This window comes from Salvelinus alpinus, chromosome 2, assembly GCF_045679555.1.
Source record: "Salvelinus alpinus chromosome 2, SLU_Salpinus.1, whole genome shotgun sequence".
NCBI lineage: Eukaryota > Metazoa > Chordata > Actinopteri > Salmoniformes > Salmonidae > Salvelinus > Salvelinus alpinus.
The window spans coordinates 130,587,930-130,610,180 of NC_092087.1; the positions used below are offsets into that span (position 1 = coordinate 130,587,930).

Consider the following 22,251-nt stretch of genomic DNA (forward strand, 5'->3'; position numbering starts at 1 on the left):
ACAGCCAGGGATGATCTTTTATACAGAACAGCTGAGTGTGTTACATGTCTGTACCTGTGTGTGTGTGTGTGTGTGTGTGTGTGTGTGTGTGTGTGTGTGTGTGTGTGTGTGTGTGTGTGTGTGTGTGTGTGTGTGTGTGTGTGTGTGTGTGTGTGTGTGTGTGTGTGTGTGTGTGTGTGTGTGTGTGTGTGTGTGTGTGTGTGTGTGTGTGTGTGTGTGTGTGTTGGCTGTAGCTATCATGGAACTCAACTGCTCAATGAGCTGGTTCCTGTATCACAGAAAAACAAGAACAAAACCCTGTGTACATAAGGAGGAGGGAAGTCAACGTCTGGCTGATCTATTGTCTGGCTGATACATTGATCTAGAACCCCGTGGGGTGTAGCACAAGGACCCAGTCACTGTCACCCATTCAAAGAAGCTGATCCAAGAAAGTGGATATACGTCAAATCCGTCCTAATTTATGTAATGATCTAATGTAATTTTTTATTTTTTATTTTTTTAAATATTTATCTAATGGGCCTATAATGAGGTTACTAAATTCTGATGTTTATTCGGCTGTTTTCGCTGCGTAATATTTAGAAGTTGTCATTTTCTGGTGTTAAAATGTAGGGGGGGGCATAATGCTAACTCCCTTTCAAATACGCTGGTAACACAGTGAGTTAGACATGGGTGGTGGACATTACATTGTTTTGGGGATGGCATCCATAGAAGCATTATACTGTAGTCTGATTTTTACCAGAACATAGTGTAAAATGCACATATAAACATTAGCCTAAATTTAGGCACATTTATATGGGCGGCAATGAGGGTGAGTTGGTATCTACATGGTTTTCGCCAAACTTTTACCTAATCTATTATAGTGAATTCAAAGGGTATTTATTTAACCTTTATTTAACTAGACAATGGAATTCCCAATCACAGCGGGTTGTGATACAGTCTGGATTTGATCCAGGTTGTCTGTAGTGACACATCTATCACTGAGATGCAGTGTCTTAGACCACTGCTCCAGTTGGAAGCCCTGGGTAGTCCTGACCGCAACGCGAACCCAGGTCCAGCAACTGTCATCCCTGTCCGTCAAACACACAATACTGTAGTCGTGGCATATTCCCTGGTTCTACCCTTTATAAGGCCGGGAGTCAATTTGATCGTGTCGACAATATGGATTTTAAAGGCCATTTCTCATTGAGACGCCTGCAGCGTTGACCGTGTCGCCATCTTCCGCGAACGTAGGAACCTTTTAAAGCCATATTTCAGACAAGCCGCGATCAGATTACATCTTCTAGGTCTAACTCTGTTTCTCAACCGGGGGGTGCATCTGACCAGGGGGGAAAGTAATCCGGTCCGGTCTGGTATGGAGTACTGACAAAATAAATAGTGGGGGTACAGCGTACCGGTAAAACATGAGCCGATCACAATAAATAAAACAAATAAATAAAACTAAATCGCCAAGAAAACTGACACCATCAGTTATCATTACCGTCAGTCACATGAACATATGGATTTGAAAGCGGTTGGTGTATAAACGTGCACAGGTAGCATACAGGAGCCTTTTGAAGTTTGATAATCAGATGAAAACATCATAACTTGTTGGTGTTTATGGCACATTTAAAGGTCATACGTTTTAAAAGTTTAATGCCAATTCTTTACACACACACACAGGGACACACAGACACACACACACACACACACACACACACACACACACACACACACACGGACACACAAACACAAACAGGGACACACACAGGGACACTCACACACACATACACACAGGGACACACACCCACACACACATGGACACACACCCACACACATATGGACACACACCTACACACACAGGGACACACACCTACATACACAGGGACACACACACACACACACACACACACACACACACACACACACACACACACACACACACACACACACACACACACACACACACACACACACACACACACACACACACACACATGTTGATATCATGATCCAAATGCCAGAAGTACAGTATGTTTGTGTGTGTGTGTGTGTGTGTTCGCCTGTGTTCATGTGTTACCTGTGCTGAATAGTCCCACATCTCCCCCATTGCGTGCAGAGTTGCAGGCACTGAAAGTGAGAAACACAACAACACAAGGGGGTGGAGGGATATCAAGGACAGACAGATGATGTAGATTGTGTAAAGGCTCCCTGCTCTGGATAAAGATCAACAACAACCCAACCAGACACACTCTCAACCTGAGAGGGAAAAGGAGAGACAGATGGAGAGAGAGATAATGTCCACTGATCGTGTACAATTCCCCGCTGTTCTGGTTGCTACATCGTTTACCTGGTCTTGCGAAAGCAGACTTTTGCAATGTTCAGAGGTAAACTCCATATAAATGTGAATCGATTCTTGAATCACGATACGGTTCTAGAAGCATAAAGCCCTCTACTTTCATTTCACACCAAAAATCATTTCCCAAATGCAAAATTGACACTTTCTGTACACCACAGGAGGCTGGTGAGGGGAGGATGGCTCATAATAATGTCTGGAATGGAGAAAAGGAAGTGGTATCAAGCACATGGAAACCACGTGTTAGATACCATTCCACTCCTTCCGCTCCACCCATTACTATGAGGACGTCCCTCTTCTATTACAAATCAAATCAAATCAAATTGTGTTCCGAATACAACAGGTGAAATGCTTACTTACAAGCCCTTATCCAACGATGCCGTTTTAAGAAAATACCTCAAATAAATAATTAAAAAGTAAGGGGTAAGAAAACAAATAATTAAGAGCACCGGTAAATAATAATAGTGGGGGTATCGGTACAGAGTCAATGTGGAAGCTATATACAGGGGGTACCGGTACAGAGTCAATGTGTCAATGTGGAGGCTATATACAGGGGGTACCGGTACAGAGTCAATGTGTCAATGTGGAGGCTATATACAGGGGGTACCGGTACAGAGTCAATGTGAAGGCTATATACAGGGGACACAGGTACAGAGTCAATGTGTCAATGTGAAGGCTATATACAGGGGGTACCGATACAGAGTCAATGTGGAAGCTATATACAGGGGGTACCGGTACAGAGTCAATGTGTCAATGTGGAGGCTATATACAGGGGGTACCGGTACAGAGTCAATGTGAAGGCTATATACAGGGGGTACCGGTACAGAGTCAATGTGAAGGCTATATACAGGGGACACAGGTACAGAGTCAATGTGTCAATGTGAAGGCTATATACAGGGGGTACCGATACAGAGTCAATGTGGAAGCTATATACAGGGGGTACCGGTACAGAGTCAATGTGTCAATGTGGAGGCTATATACAGGGGGTACCGGTACAGAGTCAATGTGAAGGCTATATACAGGGGGTACCGGTACAGAGTCAATGTGAAGGCTAAATACAGGGGACACAGGTACAGAGTCAATGTGTCAATGTGAAGGCTATATACAGGGGGTACCGATACAGAGTCAATGTGGAAGCTATATACAGGGGGTACCGGTACAGAGTCAATGTGTCAATGTGGAGGCTATATACAGAGGGTACCAGTACAGAGTCAATGTGGAGGCTATATACAGGGGGTACCAGTACAGAGTCAATGTGTCAATGTGGAGGCTATATACAGGGGGTACCGGTACAGAGTCAATGTGTCAATGTGGAGGCTATTTACAGGGGACACAGGTACAGAGTCAATGTGGAGGCTATATACAGGGGGTACCGGTACAGAGTCAATGTGGAGGCTATATACAGGGGGTACCGGTACAGAGTCAATGTGGAGGCTATATACAGGGGGTACCGGAAACGAGTCAATGTGGAGGCAATATACAGGGGGTACCGGTACAGAGTCAATGTGGAGGCTATATACAGGGGGTACCGGTACAGAGTCAATGTGAAGGCTAAATACAGGGGACACAGGTACAGAGTCAATGTGTCAATGTGAAGGCTATATACAGGGGGTACCGATACAGAGTCAATGTGGAAGCTATATACAGGGGTACCGGTACAGAGTCAATGTGTCAATGTGAAGGCTATATACAGGGGTTACCGATACAGAGTCAATGTGGAAGCTATATACAGGGGGTACCGGTACAGAGTCAATGTGTCAATGTGGAGGCTATATACAGGGGGTACCAATACAGAGTCAATGTGGATGCTAAATACAGAGGACACAGGTACAGAGTCAATGTGTCAATGTGGAGGCTATATACAGGGGGTACCGGTACAGAGTCAATGTGTTAATGTGGAGGCTATATACAGGGGGTACCGATACAGAGTCAATGTGGAGGCTATATACAGGGGGTACCGGTACAGAGTCAATGTGGAGGCTATATGCAGGGGGTACCGGTACAGAGTCAATGTGTCAATGTGGAGGCTATATACAGGGGGTACCGGTACAGAGTCAATGTGTCAATGTGGAGGCTATATACAGGGGGTACCGGTACAGAGTCAATGTGGAGGCTATATACAGGGGGTACCGATACAGAGTCAATGTGTCAATGTGGAGGCTATATACAGGGGGTATCGGTACAGAGTCAATGTGGAGGCTTTATACAGGGGGTACCGGTACAGAGTCAATGTGGAGGCTATATACAGGGGGTACCGGTACAGAGTCAATGTGGAGGCTATATACAGGGGGTACCGGTACAGAGTCAATGTGGAGGCTATATACAGGGGGTACCGGTACAGAGTCAATGTGTCAATGTGCGGGGGCACCGTTGTCGAGGTAATTGAGATAATTATGTACATGTAGGTAGGGTTGTTAAAGTGGCTATGCATTGATGGGGGGGGGGGGGGGGTAATGTAAATAGTCTGGGTAGCCATTTGATTAGGTGTTCTGGAGTCTTATGTCTTGGGGATAGAAGCTGTTTAGAAGCGTCTTGGACTTAGACTTGGTGCATCGGTACCGCTTGCTGTGCTGTAGCAGAGAGAACAGTCTATGACCAGGGTGGCCTTCCTCTGACACCACCTGGTATAGAGGTCCTGGATAGCATGAAGCTTGGCCCCAGTGATGGCCCCAACCCCTGTTTAACTCTGCTACTACTCTCTGTTTATCGTATAAGTATAGTCCCTTCAACTATACATTCATGTACATATTACCTCAATTTGCCCGACTAACCAGTGCCCCCGCACATTGGCTACCCGGACTATCTGCATTGTGTCCTTCCACCCACCACCCGTCAACCCCTCTTTAACTCTACTGCTAGTCTCTGTTTTCATACATGCATAGTAACTTTAACCATACCTACACGTACATATTACCTCAATCAGCCCGACTAACCGGTGCCTGTATATAGCCTCTCTACTGTTATAGCCTATCTACTATTATAGCCTCACTACTGTTATAGCCTCGCTACTGTTATAGCCTCTCTACTATTATAGCCTCACTACTGTTATAGCCTATCTATTATTTTAGCCTCACTACTGTTATAGCCTCTCTACTGTTATAGCCTCTCTACTATTATAGCCTCTCTACTATTATAGCCTCACTACTGTTATAGCCTCACTACTGTTATAGCCTCACTACTGTATATAGCCTCACTACCGTTATAGCTTCACTACTGTATATAGCCTCTCTACTGTTATAGCCTCACTACTGTATATAGCCTCACTACCGTTATAGCCTCACTACTGTATATAGCCTCACTACTGTATATAGCCTCGCTACTGTTATAGCCTCACTACTGTTATAGCCTCACTACCGTTATAGCCTCACTACTGTATATAGCCTCGCTACTGTTATTTTTCACTGTCTTTTTAAATGTTTTTTTATTTCTTTACTTATCTATTGTTCACATAATACCTATTTTTAACTTAAAAATTGCACTGCTGGTTAGTAAGTAAGCATTTCACTGTAAGGTCTACACCTGTTGTATTCAGTGCACGTGACAAATAAACTTTGATGTGATATTTATGTATATATAAACATTCAGACAGAGGGGAAATCCGACAGAGGCAGAGAGAGGAAAGGGAGGACAGCCAGGCTTAGGATCTCCCCTGTTTAAACGTTCCTAGAAGGGTGTGATAGCCTGCTGATGTCAGAACAGTGTCCACATGACCTGCTGTTAGAAGAACTTCTGTCCCAGTGTTCTTTGAGTCTGTGTACGTTCCACTGAGACTGCTGTATAGTGTGCTACATTTTGCCATTTTAAATGGTCACACCTCACCACCCATTTTAATCAGGACACACCTCACCACCCATATTAATCAGGTCACATCTCACCACCCATTTTAATCAGGTCACACCTCACCACCCATTTTAATCAGGTCACACCTCACCACCCATTTTAATCAGGTCACACCTCACCACCCATTTTAATCAGGTCACATCACACCACCCATTTTAATCAGGTCACACCTCACCACCCATTTTAATCAGGCCACACCTCACCACCCATATTAATCAGGTCACACATCACCACCCATATTAATCAGGTCACACCTCACCACCCATATTAATCAGGTCACACCTCACCACCCATATTAATCAGGTCACACCTCACCACCCATTTTAATCAGGTCACACTTCACCACCCATTTTAATCAGGTCACACCTCACCACCCATATTAATCAGGTCACACCTCACCACCCATATTAATCAGGTCACACCTCACCACCCATTTTAATCAGGTCACACCTCACCACCCATTTTAATCAGGTCACACCTCACCACCCATATTAATCAGGTCACATCTCACCACCCATATTAATCAGGTCACACCTCACCACCCATATTAACCAGGTCACACCTCACCACCCATATTGGTCCAGTCACACCTCACCACCCATATTGATCAGGTCACACCTCACCACCCATATTGATCAGGTCACACCTCACCACCCATATTGAAAAGGTCACACCTCACCACCCATATTGATCAGGTCACACCTCACCACCCATATTGATCAGGTCACATCTCACCACCCATATTGGTCCAGTCACACCTCACCACCCATATTGGTCCAGTCACACCTCACCACTCATATTGGTCTGGTCACACATCATCACCCATATTGATCAGGTCACACCTCACCACCCATATTGATCAGGTCACACCTCACCACCCACACAACTGGAGCAAACATACTGTATCTCAAAGGCCATTGCACAGCATTTAGGGGAAATGGGTGGTTCAATATAAACTGTCATGCAACATTTATTGAGCTAAACGCACCCCACGTGTACCTCGAAACCACCCGCAGCGAAAGCCTCAGACAGACACCAAACAAAATAAAAGTACAGACAAGTTTACAAAATAAGAGTCCTCTTAATAGAGGGAGATGAACAGGTCTAATTAAGTGCCTCTTAGTAGATTCAAGCTGATGGTGCATCTATCCTCCTTTCATCCTCCCTCTCTCTCTCTTCTTCCCCCTGTCTCCTGCTCTTCCTCCCTCTCTCTCTCTTCTTCCCCCTGTATCCTGCTCTTCCTCCATCTCTCTCTCTTCTTCCCCCTGTCTCCTTCTGTTCCTTCCTCTCTTCTTCCCCCTCTCTTCCTCCCTCTCTCTTCCTCCTGTTCCTCTCTCTTTCCCAAACTCTTTCTCCTCCCCTCTTCGTGTTATGATGTGTCTAGGTTAAACTGCTCCTAGATCTATGGCTGATGGATGCCATACAATAGTATGTATCTCTCTAGCAGTGCTGCCATCTACAGGACAGACTGAGTTACTGCAGCTGTAGCAGTGCTGTCATCTACAGGACAGACTGAGTTACTGCAGCTGTAGCAGTGCTGCCATCTACAGGACAGACTGAGTTACTGCAGCTGTAGCAGTGCTGCCATCTACAGGACAGACTGAGTTACTGCAGCTGTAGCAGTGCTGCCATCTACAGGACAGACTGAGTTACTGCAGCTGTAGCAGTGGTGTCATCTACAGGACAGACTGAGTTACTGCAGCTGTAGCAGTGCTGCCATCTACAGGACAGACTGAGTTACTGCAGCTGTAGCAGTGCTGCCATCTACAGGACAGACTGAGTTACTGCAGCTGTAGCAGTGGTGTCATCTACAGGACAGACTGAGTTACTGCAGCTGTAGCAGTGCTGCCATCTACAGGACAGACTGAGTTACTGCAGCTGTAGCAGTGCTGCCACCTATAGGACAGACTGAGTTACTGCAGCTGTAGCAGTGCTGTCATCTTCAGGACAGACTGAGTTACTGCAGCTGTAGCAGTGCTGCCATCTACAGGACAGACTGAGTTACTGCAGCTGTAGCAGTGCTGCCACCTATAGGACAGACTGAGTTACTGCAGCTGTAGCAGTGCTGTCATCTTCAGGACAGACTGAGTTACTGCAGCTGTAGCAGTGCTGCCATCTACAGGACAGACTGAGTTACTGCAGCTGTAGCAGTGCTGCCATCTACAGGACAGACTGAGTTACTGCAGCTGTAGCAGTGCTGCCATCTACAGGACAGACTGAGTTACTGCAGCTGTAGCAGTGGTGTCATCTACAGGACAGACTGAGTTACTGCAGCTGTAGCAGTGCTGCCATCTACAGGACAGACTGAGTTACTGCAGCTGTAGCAGTGCTGCCACCTATAGGACAGACTGAGTTACTGCAGCTGTAGCAGTGCTGTCATCTTCAGGACAGACTGAGTTACTGCAGCTGTAGCAGTGCTGCCATCTATAGGACAGACTGAGTTACTGCAGCTGTAGCAGTGCTGCCACCTATAGGACAGACTGAGTTACTGCAGCTGTAGCAGTGCTGTCATCTTCAGGACAGACTGAGTTACTGCAGCTGTAGCAGTGCTGCCATCTACAGGACAGACTGAGTTACTGCAGCTGTAGCAGTGCTGCCACCTATAGGACAGACTGAGTTACTGCAGCTGTAGCAGTGCTGTCATCTTCAGGACAGACTGAGTTACTGCAGCTGTAGCAGTGCTGCCACCTATAGGACAGACTGAGTTACTGCAGCTGTAGCAGTGCTGCCACCTATAGGACAGACTGAGTTACTGCAGCTGTAGCAGTGTTGCCACCTATAGGACATACTGAGTTACTGCAGCTGTAGCAGTGTTGCCACCTATAGGACATACTGAGTTACTGCAGCTGTAGCAGTGCTGCCACCTATAGGACAGACTGAGTTACTGCAGCTGTAGCAGTGTTGCCACCTATAGGACAGACTGAGTTACTGCAGCTGTAGCAGTGTTGCCACCTATAGGACAGACTGAGTTACTGCAGCTGTAGCAGTGATGCCATCTACAGGACAGACTGAGTTACTGCAGCTGTAGCAGTGCTGCCATTTATAGGACAGTAGGAGTTACTGCAGCTGTAGCAGTGCTGCCACCTATAGGACAGACTGAGTTATTGCAGCTGTAGCAGTGTTGCCACCTATAGGACAGACTGAGTTAATGCAGCTGTAGCAGTGTTGCCACCTATAGGACAGACTGAGTTACTGCAGCTGTAGCAGTGCTGCCATCTATAGGACAGACTGAGTTACTGCAGTTGTAGCTGTGCTGCCACCTATAGGACAGACTGAGTTACTGCAGTTGTAGCTGTGCTGCCATTTATAGGACAGTAGGAGTTACTGCAGCTGTAGCAGTGTTGCCACCTATAGGACAGACTGAGTTACTGCAGCTGTAGCAGTGCTGCCACCTATAGGACAGACTGAGTTACTGCAGCTGTAGCAGTGTTGCCACCTATAGGACAGACTGTGTTACTGCAGCTGTAGCAGTGCTGCCACCTATAGGACATACTGAGTTACTGCAGCTGCAGCAGTGCTGCCACCTATAGGACAGACTGAGTTACTGCAGCTGTAGCAGTGCTGCCATCTATAGGACAGACTGAGTTACTGCAGCTGTAGCAGTGCTGCCATCTATAGGAAATACTGAGTTACTGCAGCTGCAGCAGTGCTGCCACCTATAGGACAGACTGAGTTACTGCAGCTGTAGCAGTGCTGCCATCTATAGGACAGACTGAGTTACTGCAGCTGTAGCAGTGCTGCCATCTACAGGACAGACTGAGTTACTGCAGCTGTAGCAGTGCTGCCATCTACAGGACAGACTGAGTTACTGCAGCACAACCCTACAGTCAGAGAGTACAACACAACAACTACAGTCGTTTGATTAATATATTTATTTAACAGGGACAATACACATCAATGAACAGTTCTGTAAATATGCCAGATTGAGACAACTGTCTATCTGTAGTCCCTGGGCAGATATTATTATTCACTTGCGGCATGTGTATATAACAATATCATCAGCATATTATATATCAACACCGTGACACATGAAGCATGTCCTGTATATACAGTGGGGAGAACAAGTATTTGACACACTGCCGATTTTTCAGGTTTTCCTATTTACAAAGCATGTAGAGGTATGTCATTTTTCTCATAGGTACACTTCAACTGTGAGAGACGGAATCTAAAACAAAAATCCAGAAAATCACATTGTATGATTTTTAAGTAATTAATTTGCATTTTATTGCATGACATAAGTATTTGATCACCTACCAACCAGTAAAAATTCCGGTTCTCACAGACCTGTTAGTTTTTCTTTTAGAAGCCCTCCTGTTCTCCACTCATTACCTGTATTAACTGCACCTGTTTGAACTCGTTACCTGTATAAAAGACACCTGTCCACACACTCAATCAAACAGACTCCAACCTCTCCACAATGGCCACGACCAGAGAGCTGTGTAAGGACATCAGGGATACAATTGTAGACCTGCACAAGGCTGGAATGGGCTACAGGACAATAGGCAAGCAGCTTGGTGAGAAGGCAACAACTGTTGGCGCAATTATTAGAAAATGGAAGAAGTTCAAGATGACGATCAATCACCATCGGTCTGGGGCTCCATGCAAGATCTCACCTCGTGGGGCATCAATGATCATGAGGAAGAACTATCATCTGCCCAGAACTACACGGCAGGACCTGGTCAATGACCTGAAGAGAGCTGGGACCACAGTCTCAAAGACCCATTAGTAACACAAATACTTCTTCTCCCCACTGTATAAGCTAAAGTGTAAAGGCCCTAAAACGGATCCTTGTGGGACCCCATTGTGCAGTTGCCAGACAATTACACTTTCTGCTTGATTCAAACACTGTATTCTGTAAGTGTTGAGGGAATTAAATAATTCCTCTAATGTACTCATTAATTAAATTCAATCTGTCTATTTATAAGAATTTGTAAGATACTTATTAACATAAAATAGACAGGATACAGTCTTATTAAAATTAGATAATAGTATTTATTCTCGGAGCACGCTACCATTTGTACATAAACAACAGTTTATATACAAGATATGACATCATAGGTTACAGAATAATTCTCCTCGTCCTGACCAATATAAAACAGGTTCAAAAGTTCATTCCAACTTCCCAGCGCACACACATGACACACAATATAATCTATTCTCCTGAAGGCTCACTATAATTTATTACCACTTTAGCAGACAACTCAAGATAATGGAAGACCTAAAAAGTTACTCACTGCCTTAACTAAACATCTCAGGGCTAAGTTGGGTCAGTTCAACCATAGTTTAACGACCCTTTCTGCTTATTTTATAACCCACAACACAAATCTCTTTTCACTAGGCGTGCAGAGTTCAATTAGTTATAGTTTTATCTAAAGCTAGAAATTGTTTTAATTATTTATTAACAAAATTCCTAACAGTAAGATGAACTAATCCATCCATTTTAAAGCATTGGGGGAGAAATTTAACTTTGCTAGATTAGAGAGTATTATTCTGTGATTTACAGTGTCAAATGCTTTTAGAAAATATATAAAACACAGCTCCTACCACTTCACCTTTGACACATTTGTATTTAAACCTTCTCCAAAAAGACCAACTCTGAAGCCGAATTGCATGGGTTACAATGAGAAATCACTAGTATTCAAGGGACCAGTCAATTGCTCAGCAACTACCCTCTCTCTGCAGCCTTTGAAACAATTGGTGAAATACTTCTAGGTCTATAATTATTGACCTTAAAACAATCTCCAGACTTGAACATGGTGGTAACAGCAGCTGACTTCCATTCCCTTGGGATGATACCTTGGTTTATGGATAGATTAATTTGATGTGTTATTGGTGATGTTTAAATATCATTATGTGTTTTAAAGAACACATTATCAAAACCATAGACATCTTTGACTTTAGAGGTTTTCAAACTTTCACCTCCAGTAGAATCATATCAAACATTTTGAGTGAGTCTTCGCATTGGGTGTTAAATAACTCGCTCACTGTCAACTTTTGCCCCACATCTAGTCCAGACTGAATAAAGAAATTGTTAAAAGCAGTGGCTATAGAGTAACTCTATCAATTTTCATATTTACACATACAGTATTTTAATTGTTTGACAGCCGCCATGTAAATTTAAGGTAAAATGTCATTTGTTTAGGTCTGGGGGGGAGAAAGATGCACCGAGTACCACCCAGGGGAAAACATATTCTAATGATTCCCCTGGTTGTCAACGTGGTTCCTGGTGAGCTGTACAGGCAACACACCCACTGCCTGGAATGAATTTACTCCAGTGTGTTGTGAGGGGTACATTATACAGAGATGTAAAAGAACCATAGGTATAGGAGTGCTGAACTCTGGACAGAAAAGGTAGAAAAGAGATGCACACTCTTACTGTAGAGTGGAGTAGAGTGTACTGTGGGGGTGGAAGGTTTGTGTACTGTGGGGGTGGAAGGTTTGTGTACTGTGGGGGTGGAAGGTTTGTGTACTGTGGGGGTGGAAGGTTTGTGTACTGTGGGGGTGGAAGGTTTGTGTGCTGTGGGGGTGGAAGGTTTGTGTGCTGTGGGGGTGGAAGGTTTGTGTACTGTGAGGGGGGAAGGTTTGTGTGCTGTGGGGGTGGAAGGTTTGTGTACTGTGGGGGTGGAAGGTTTGTGTACTGTGGGGGTGGAAGGTTTGTGTACTGTGGGGGTGGAAGGTTTGTGTGCTGTGGGGGTGGAAGGTTTGTGTGTTGTGGGGGTGGAAGGTTTGTGTACTGTGGGGGTGGAAGGTTTGTGTGTTGTGGGAGTGGAAGGTTTGTGTGTTGTGGGGGTGGAAGGTCTGTGTGTTGTGGGGGTGGAAGGTCTGTGTACTGTGGGGGTGGAAGGTTTGTGTGCTGTGGGGGTGGAAGGTTTGTGTGCTGTGGGGGTGAAAGATTTGTGTTCTGTGGGGGTGAAAGGTTTGTGTGTTGTGGGGGTGGAAGGTTTGTGTACTGTGGGGGTGGAAGATTTGTGTGCTGTGGGGGTGGAAGGTTCGTGTCCTGTGGGGGTGGAAGGTTTGTGTGTTGTGGGGGTGGAAGGTTTGTGTGCTGTGGGGGTGGAAGGTTTGTGTACTGTGGGGGTGGAAGGTTTGTGTACTGTGGGGGTGGAAGGTTTGTGTGTTGTGGGGGTGGAAGGTTTGTGTGTTGTGGGGGTGGAAGGTTTGTGTACTGTGGGGGTGGAAGGTTTGTGTGCTGTGGGGGTGGAAGGTTTGTGTACTGTGGGGGTGGAAGGTTTGTGTACTGTGGGGGTGGCAGGTTTGTGTGTTGTGGGGGTGGCAGGTTTGTGTGTTTTGGTGGTGGAAGGTTTGTGTACTGTGGGGGTGGAAGGTTTGTGTGTTGTGGGAGTGGAAGGTTTGCGTGTTGTGGAGGTGGAAGGTTTGTGTACTGTGGGGGTGGAAGGTTTGTGTACTGTGGGGGTGGAAGGTTTGTGTACTGTGGGGGTGGAAGGTTTGTGTACTGTGGGGGTGGAAGATTTGTGTACTCTGGGGGTGGAAGGTTTGTGTTTTGTGGGGGTGGAAGGTTTGTATTTTTCACACTTGTCCCCAGTCAGGTGAGTGTCACAGGTGAGGGTGTACAGGAAATAAAAGCCCTCCCTGCTTTTGTTACACCAGTGTCCGTGTGTTCCCTGCTCGAGGTCGACGGTACAGTGCAACAGGTTGTCATTTTCATTCATAATATCTTCATCCCAGACAACCACCTTTAGTCTCAGGTCTTTGTCAAAGGGACCCATGTCAAAGGTAGCATTCCAGACAGGATTGTTGGAATAAATCACATTGGTCTTATGGGACTTGGAACCGTAGGTGACCACAGCGTACCTGTAGCAGGTGGAGAAACAGGAAGTTGGAAACAAACTGTAAAGATTCAAATACTATGGCATGCCACAAGAGGGCGATCAAATTCATTCCATGGAGGACCTAGTCTATACTGGTTTTAGTTCCTTTCAATTAAGACTAAAGACAACCAGGTGAGGGGATTTCCTTACTAATGAGTGACCTTAATTCATCAATCAAATACAAGGGAGGAGAGAAAACCGTCAGACACACGGCCCTCCGTGGAATGAGTGAAAAGGGGCTACTCCAGTTGGCACATATTGCTTGTGATCCCAAATGGATCCCTATTCCCTATATAGTGTACAAAGTACACTCTTAGAAAAAAAAATGCTATCTAGAATCCAAAAGGGTTCTTAGGCTGTCCCCACAAGACAGAAGAACCCTTTTTGGTTCCATGTAGAAATCTTTTGAGTTCAAAATTGAAGCCTTTTCACAGAGGATTCTACATGGAACCAAAAAGGGTTCTCCTATGGGGTCAGACAAATAAACCGTTTTGAACCCTTTTTTTTTAAGAGTGTAGTGCACTCTATAGAGAATAAAATACTTGTAATGGAAAATGATCACGCTTGTTTGAGCATCTGTCAAGGCTGTGGGTAACTGTTGAAAGAAGTCAGGCGCAGGAGAGCTGAGATGTGTGGACAAGGTATTTAATACAAGAAAAAACACCAGTATAAACACAATACTATGGTGCTGGAAAAATACCGGTACCACGAAATAAACGGGCGTAATAACAAAACCTGGTAACAATACACCAGCCGTCAGATACAGCCTTACAATAAAACAAACCGCACACAAACATGGGGGAAACCAGAGGGTTAAATAATGAACATGTAATTGGGGAATTGAAACCAGGTGTGTAAAAAACAAAGACAAAACAAATGGAAAATGAAAAGTGGATCGGTGATGGCTAGATGGCCGGTGACGTCGACCGCCGAACGCCGCTCGAACAAGAAGAGGGAGCGACTCCGGCGGAAGTCGCGACAGCATCAAGATTAGTATACAGTAGTTTGCTGTTTATCTTACATTGTAATTGTAGTGGTTACACTCAAACATATGAGCGAAAGACACTGAAAATACTTATTTTTGGTTCAAAATACGTATTTGGGTTGTGCTAATTGGGAAGGGGTTCCAGATAGCGAACTGCACGTTCTGCTCTGTGCTCCAGCCGCCAGGCACTTCAGTTGAAAAAAGTTAGCTGCACCCAACCTTTCAAAAGCCAGATCAGCCCCGAAAACACTTTTGAGAAAGCAAAACAACAGAGTTTTCAAACCCAGATGTTCAACAGGCTAATAGTGCCGTGAACGCCTCATGAAGTAAACCAGGGTTTGGGGTTTAGCAAGTTAACGGGAAAACCTGGATGTGAGACAATGTCTTAAAGATACGCTTTCAATCAAAACTGTCATTACTACAACCTAGTGAAAGTAGCTGAAACTGTCATTACTACAACCTAGTGAAAGTGGCTGAAACTGTCATTACTACAACCTAGTGAAAGTGGCTGAAACTGTCATTACTACAACCTAGTGAAAGGGGCTGAAACTGTCATTACTACAACCTAGTGAAAGGGGCTGAAACTGTCATTACTACAACCTAGTGAAAGGGGCTGAAACTGTCATTACTACAACCTAGTGATAGTAGCTGAAACTGTCATTACTACAACCTAGTGAAAGGGACAAACTGTCATTACTACAACCTAGTGAAAGTGGCTGAAACTGTCATTACTACAACCTAGTGAAAGTGACAAACTAACATGACCTTTAGACCTGATGACGTATTTCTGCTATGCTAGAGCTATGGTAACTAAGGTCGCCATGACATTGACTGCAACCATGATCTGGGAGGCAGGTTTATTATTGGGATGAGTCATGTCCTTGAGGCCCGTACTTAGTGATTTTCGCTAGCAAAGTCAAAATTTGCTTTTTTTTTAAATTTCAATTGGCTTTTTGCTCTTAATTTAAGTTTAGGGTTAGGCATTAGGTTTAGTGGTGTGGTTAATGTTAGGGTTATGCATTAGGTTTAGCAGTGTGGTTAGGGTTAGATTTAAAATCAGATTTGATGACTTTATGGCGGTGCCAGCTAGTGATCAGTCTGCAGAGCTGTCTCCAGAACAAGATGAATGAACAAAAATGATAACCTGCATCAGGAATTTCTATTGAAAAAGCAGTTATGGCCCTCATGATTTAAAAACTTCTTGTCAATAGGGGGGCGTTGTTTTCACTTTGGAAAAAATCGTGCCCAAATGAAACGGCCTCGTACTCTTTTCTAGATCATACAATATGCATATTATTATTACTATTGGATAGAAAACACTCAGAAGTTTCTAAAACTGTTTGAATTATGTCTGTGAGTAAAGCAGAACTCATTTTGCAGCAAACTTCCATGCAGGAAGTGAAAAATCTGAAAACGAGGCTCTGTTTCAGGGCCTGCCTATTCAATTGCCTTATATTTATCGATATGCATGCACTTCATACGCCTTCCACTAGATGTCAATAGGCAGTGGAAGGTGGAATGGGGTGTCTAGCTTGATCTGAGGTCGAACAAGAACTTTTGGAGTGTCAGGTCAGGAATTTCCTTTGTCTACCAAGGCGCGCGAAGTACCTCCATATTGTCTTCTGATAAGCGTTTGGTTTACACGGCGAATATCTCCGGCTCTGATTTTATTTGATACATGTGATAATAACATCGTAAAGTAGGTTTTTTCAACCGAGTTTTATCAGTTTATTCAACGTTTATGTCATGTTTTGTCTTTGATCATGTCTTGTCCCTGTGCTTCCCTCTGCTGGTCTTATTAGGTTCTTTCTCTTTCTCTCTCTCTATCGTTCCGTTCATGCTCCCAGCTGTTTCTCATTCTCCCTACGACCTCATTTACTCTTTCACACCTGTCCCCTATTTTGCCCTCTGATTAGAGTCCCTATTTCTCCCTCTGTTTTCCGCTCCTGTCCTTGTCGGATTCTTGTTTGATGTTTGCAGTTCCTGTGTCTTGTTCCGCCCTGTCGTGTTCTTTTGCCTTCTTCAGATGCTGCGTGTGAGCAGGTGTCTATGTCAGCTACGGCCTGTGCCTTCCTGAAGCGACCTGCAGTCTGTGGTCGCGTCTCCAGTCGTTCCTCTCTATTGACGAGAGGATTTCAGTTTCCTGTTTTGGATTTCCATTGATTTATATCCAGGAGTATCATTATTTGTTTTATACTGGAATAAAGACTCTGTTACTATTACGTCGCTTTTGGGTCCTCATTCATCTGCATAACAGAAGAATCCGACCAAGAATGGACCCAGCGACTACGGATTCTCTCAACACTGCCGTCGAGTTCCAGGGAGCTATGCTCGGCAGACACGAGCAGGAATTGTTTGCTGCTCGTCATGCCGTTGAGACCCTGGCCGCTCAGGTCTCCGATCTCTCTGGACAGTTTCAGAGTCTTCGTCTCGTGCCACCAGCTACTTCCTGGTCTTCCGAGTCTCCGGAACCTAGGGTTAATAACCCACCATGTTACTCTGGGCAGCCCACTGAGTGAGTGTCGCTCCTTTCTCACCCAGTGTGATATTGTGTTCTCTCTCCAGCCCAACACGTACTCAAGAGAGAGAGCTCGGATCGCTTACGTCATATCACTCCTTACTGGTCGGGCTCGGGAGTGGGGCACAGCTATCTGGGAGGCAAGGGCTGAGTGTTCTAACGATTATCAGAACTTTAAAGAGGAGATGATACGGGTTTTTGATCGTTCAGTTTTTGGGAAGGAGGCTTCCAGGGCCCTGGCTTCCCTATGTCAAGGTGATCGATCCATAACGGATTACTCTATAGAGTTTCGCACTCTTGCTGCCTCCAGTGACTGGAACGAGCCGGCGTTGCTCGCTCGTTTTCTGGAGGGACTTCACGCTGAGGTTAAGGATGAGATTCTCTCCCGGGAGGTTCCTTCCAGCGTGGACTCTTTGATTGCACTCGCCATCCGCATAGAACGACGGATAGATCTTCGTCATCGAGCTCGTGGAAGAGAGCTCGCGTTAACGGTGCTTCCCCTCTCCGCATCTCAACCATCTCCTCCCACCCACCGGCTCAGAGACTGAGCCCATGCAGCTGGGAGGTATTCGCATCTCGACTAAGGAGAGGGAACGGAGAATCACCAACCGCCTTTGCCTCTATTGCGGTTCTGCTGGACATTTTGTCATGTCATGTCCAGTAAAAGCCAGAGCTCATCAGTAAGCGGAGGGCTACTGGTGAGCGCTACTACTCAGGTCTCTCCATCAAGATCCTGTACTACCTTGTCGGTCCATCTACGCTGGACCGGTTCGGCTGCTTCCTGCAGTGCCTTGATAGACTCAGGGGCTGAGGGTTGTTTTATGGACGAAGCATGGGCTCGGAAACATGACATTCCTCTCAGACAGTTAGGGAAGCCCACGCCCATGTTCGCCTTAGATGGTAGTCTTCTCCCCAGTATCAGATGTGAGACACTACCTTTAACCCTCACAGTATCTGGTAACCACAGTGAGACCATTTCCTTTTTGATTTTTCGTTCACCTTTTACACCTGTTGTTTTGGGTCATCCCTGGCTAGTATGTCATAATTCTTCTATTAATTTGGTCTAGTAATTCTATTCTATCCTGGAACGTTTCTTGTCATGTGAAGTGTTTAATGTCTGCTATCCCTCCTGTGTCTTCTGTCCCCTCTACTCAGGAGGAACCTGGTGATTTGACAGGAGTGCCGGAGGAATATCATGATCTGCGCACGGTCTTCAGTCGGTCCAGAGCCAGCTCCCTTCCTCCTCACCGGTCGTATGATTGTTGTATTGATCTCCTTCCGGGGACCACTCCCCCTCGGGGTAGACTATACTCTCTGTCGGCTCCCGAACGTAAGGCTCTCGAGGATTATCTGTCTGTTTCTCTCGACGCCGGTACCGTGGTGCCTTCTTCCTCTCCCGCCGGAGCGGGATTTTTCTTTGTTAAGAAGAAGGACGGTACTCTGCGCCCCTGCGTGGATTATCGAGGGCTGAATGACATAACGGTTAAGAATCGTTATCCGCTTCCCCTTATGTCGTCAGCCTTCGAGATTTTGCAGGGAGCCAGGTGCTTTACTAAATTGGACCTTCGTAACGCTTACCATCTCGTTACGCATCAGAGAGGGGGACGAGTGGAAAACGGCGTTTAACACTCCGTTAGGGCATTTTGAATACCGGGTTCTGCCGTTCGGTCTCGCTAATGCTCCAGCTGTCTTTCAGGCATTAGTTAATGATGTACTGAGAGACATGCTGAACATTTTTGTTTTCGTTTACCTTGACGATATCCTGATTTTTTCACCGTCACTCGAGATTCATGTTCAGCACGTTCGACGTGTACTCCAGCGCCTTTTAGAGAATTGTCTCTACGTGAAGGCTGAGAAGTGCGCCTTTCATGTCTCCTCTGTCACTTTTCTCGGTTCTGTTATTTCCGCTGAAGGCATTCAGATGGATCCCGCTAAGGTCCAGGCTGTCAGCGATTGGCCCGTCCCTAAGTCACGTGTCGAGTTGCAGCGTTTTCTCGGTTTCGCTAATTTCTATCGGCGTTTCATTCGTAATTTCGGTCAAGTGGCTGCCCCTCTCACCGCTCTGACTTCTGTCAAGACTTGCTTTAAGTGGTCCGGTTCCGCCCAGGGAGCTTTTTTGATCTCCTCAAGAAGCGTTTTACATCCGCTCCTATCCTTGTTACTCCTGACGTCACTAAACAATTCATTGTCGAGGTTGACGCTTCAGAGGTGGGCGTGGGAGCCATTCTGTCTCAGCGCTTCCAGTCTGACGATAAGGTCCATCCTTGCGCTTACTTTTCTCATCGCCTGTCGCCATCGGAACGCAACTATGATGTGGGTAACCGCGAACTGCTCGCCATCCGCTTAGCCATAGGCGAATGGCGACAGTGGTTGGAGGGGGCGACCGTCCCTTTTGTCGTTTGGACTGACCATAAGAACCTTGAGTACATCCGTTCGGCCAAACGACTTAATGCACGTCAAGCTCGTTGGGCGTTGTTTTTCGCTCGTTTCGAGTTCGTGATTTCCTATCGTCCGGGAAATAAGAACACCAAGCCTGATGCCTTATCCCGTCTCTTTAGTTCTTCTGTGGCTTCTACCGACCCCGAGGGGATTCTCCCTGAAGGGCGTGTTGTCGGGTTGACTGTCTGGGGAATTGAGAGACAGGTGTAAAGCAAGCACTCACTCACACTGCGTCGCCGCGCGCTTGTCCTAGTAACCTTCTGTTTGTTCCTGTCTCTACTCGTCTGGCTGTTCTTCAGTGGGCTCACTCTGCCAAGTTAGCTGGCCACCCCGGCGTTCGGGGTACGCTTGCTTCTATTCGCCAGCGGTTTTGGTGGCCTACTCAGGAGCGGGACACGCGTCGTTTCGTGGCTGCTTGTTCGGACTGCGCGCAGACTAAGTCAGGTAACTCTCCTCCTGCCGGTCGTCTCAGACCGCTTCCCATTCCTTCTCGACCATGGTCTCACATCGCCTTAGACTTTATTACCGGTCTGCCTTCGTCTGCGGGGAAGACTGTGATTCTTACGGTTATCGATAGGTTCTCTAAGGCGGCACATTTCATTCCCCTCGCTAAGCTTCCTTCCGCTAAGGAGACGGCACAAATCATCATTGAGAATGTGTTCAGAATTCATGGCCTCCCGTTAGACGCCGTTTCAGACAGAGGTCCGCAATTCACGTCACAGTTTTGGAGGGAGTTCCTGTCGTTTGATTGGTGCTTCCGTCAGTCTCTCTTCCGGGTTTCATCCCCAGTCTAACGGTCAAGCAGAAAGGGCCAATCAGTCGATTGGTCGCATTTTACGCAGCCTTTCGTTTCGAAACCCTGCGTCTTGGGCAGAACAGCTCCCCTGGGCTGAGTACGCTCACAACTCGCTTCCTTCGTCTGCTACCGGGCTGTCCCCGTTTCAGAGTAGTCTTGGCTACCAGCCTCCTCTGTTTTCGTCCCAGCTCGCCGAGTCCAGCGTTCCCTCCGCTCAGGCTTTTGTCCAACGTTGTGAGCGCACCTGGAGGAGGGTCAGGTCTGCACTTTGCCGTTACAGGGCGCAGACTGTGAGAGCCGCCAATAAGCGTAGGATTAAGAGTCCTAGGTATTGTCGCGGTCAGAGAGTGTGGCTTTCCACTCGTAACCTTCCCCTTACGACAGCTTCTCGCAAGTTGACTCCGCGGTTCATTGGTCCGTTCCGTGTCTCTCAGGTCGTCAATCCTGTCGCTGTGCGACTGCTTCTTCCCGCAACATCTTCGTCGCGTCCACCCTGTCTTCCATGTCTCCTGTGTCAAGCCTTTTCTTCGCGCCCCCGTTCGTCTTCCCTCCCCCCCCCCCCGTCCTTGTCGAGGGCGCTCCTATTTACAAGGTACGGAAGATCATGGACATGCGTTCTCGGGGACGTGGTCACCAGTACTTAGTGGATTGGGAGGGTTACGGTCCTGAGGAGAGGAGTTGGGTTCCATCTCGGGACGTGCTGGACCGTTCGTTGATCGATGATTTCCTTCGTTGCCGCCAGGGTTCCTCCTCGAGTGCGCCAGGAGGCGCTCGGTGAGTGGGGGGGTACTGTCATGTTTTGTCTTTGATCATGTCTTGTCCCTGTGCTTCCCTCTGCTGGTCTTATTAGGTTCTTTCTCTTTCTCTCTCTCTATCGTTCCGTTCATGCTCCCAGCTGTTTCTCATTCTCCCTACGACCTCATTTACTCTTTCACACCTGTCCCCTATTTTGCCCTCTGATTAGAGTCCCTATTTCTCCCTCTGTTTTCCGCTCCTGTCCTTGTCGGATTCTTGTTTGATGTTTGCAGTTCCTGTGTCTTGTTCCGCCCTGTCGTGTTCTTTTGCCTTCTTCAGATGCTGCGTGTGAGCAGGTGTCTATGTCAGCTACGGCCTGTGCCTTCCTGAAGCGACCTGCAGTCTGTGGTCGCGTCTCCAGTCGTTCCTCTCTATTGACGAGAGGATTTCAGTTTCCTGTTTTGGATTTCCATTGATTTATATCCAGGAGTATCATTATTTGTTTTATACTGGAATAAAGACTCTGTTACTATTACGTCGCTTTTGGGTCCTCATTCATCTGCATAACAGTTTATTGGGACTTTTGGAGTTTTCCATTCTTCGGGAGAAGATGGGAACGTTATCAAGCTTGGCTAGCATTGTGGCGCGAATTCGACAGAAGAAAAGGACATTCTAAAACCAAACAACGATTTATTCTGGACCAAGGACTCCTTGTACAACATTCTGATGGAAGCTCAGCAAAAGTAAGAACATTTTATGATGTTATTTCTTATTTCT

At 46.2% G+C, this 22,251-nt stretch overlaps 1 protein-coding gene across 1 annotated transcript in view; it reads right to left on the reverse strand.

The window, feature by feature from the left end:
- Positions 1–12,310: 12,310 nt before the first annotated feature.
- Positions 12,311–22,251, reverse strand: part of LOC139542514 (perforin-1-like) — a 38,758-nt gene continuing 28,817 nt past the window's right edge. The window contains exons 8-9 of the mRNA XM_071348035.1: positions 13,003–13,984; positions 12,311–12,316 (exon numbers count right to left, since the gene is read on the reverse strand). Of these exons, the coding sequence (XP_071204136.1) occupies positions 12,311–12,316; positions 13,003–13,984 (988 nt within the window). The remainder of the gene's footprint in view (positions 12,317–13,002; positions 13,985–22,251) is intronic.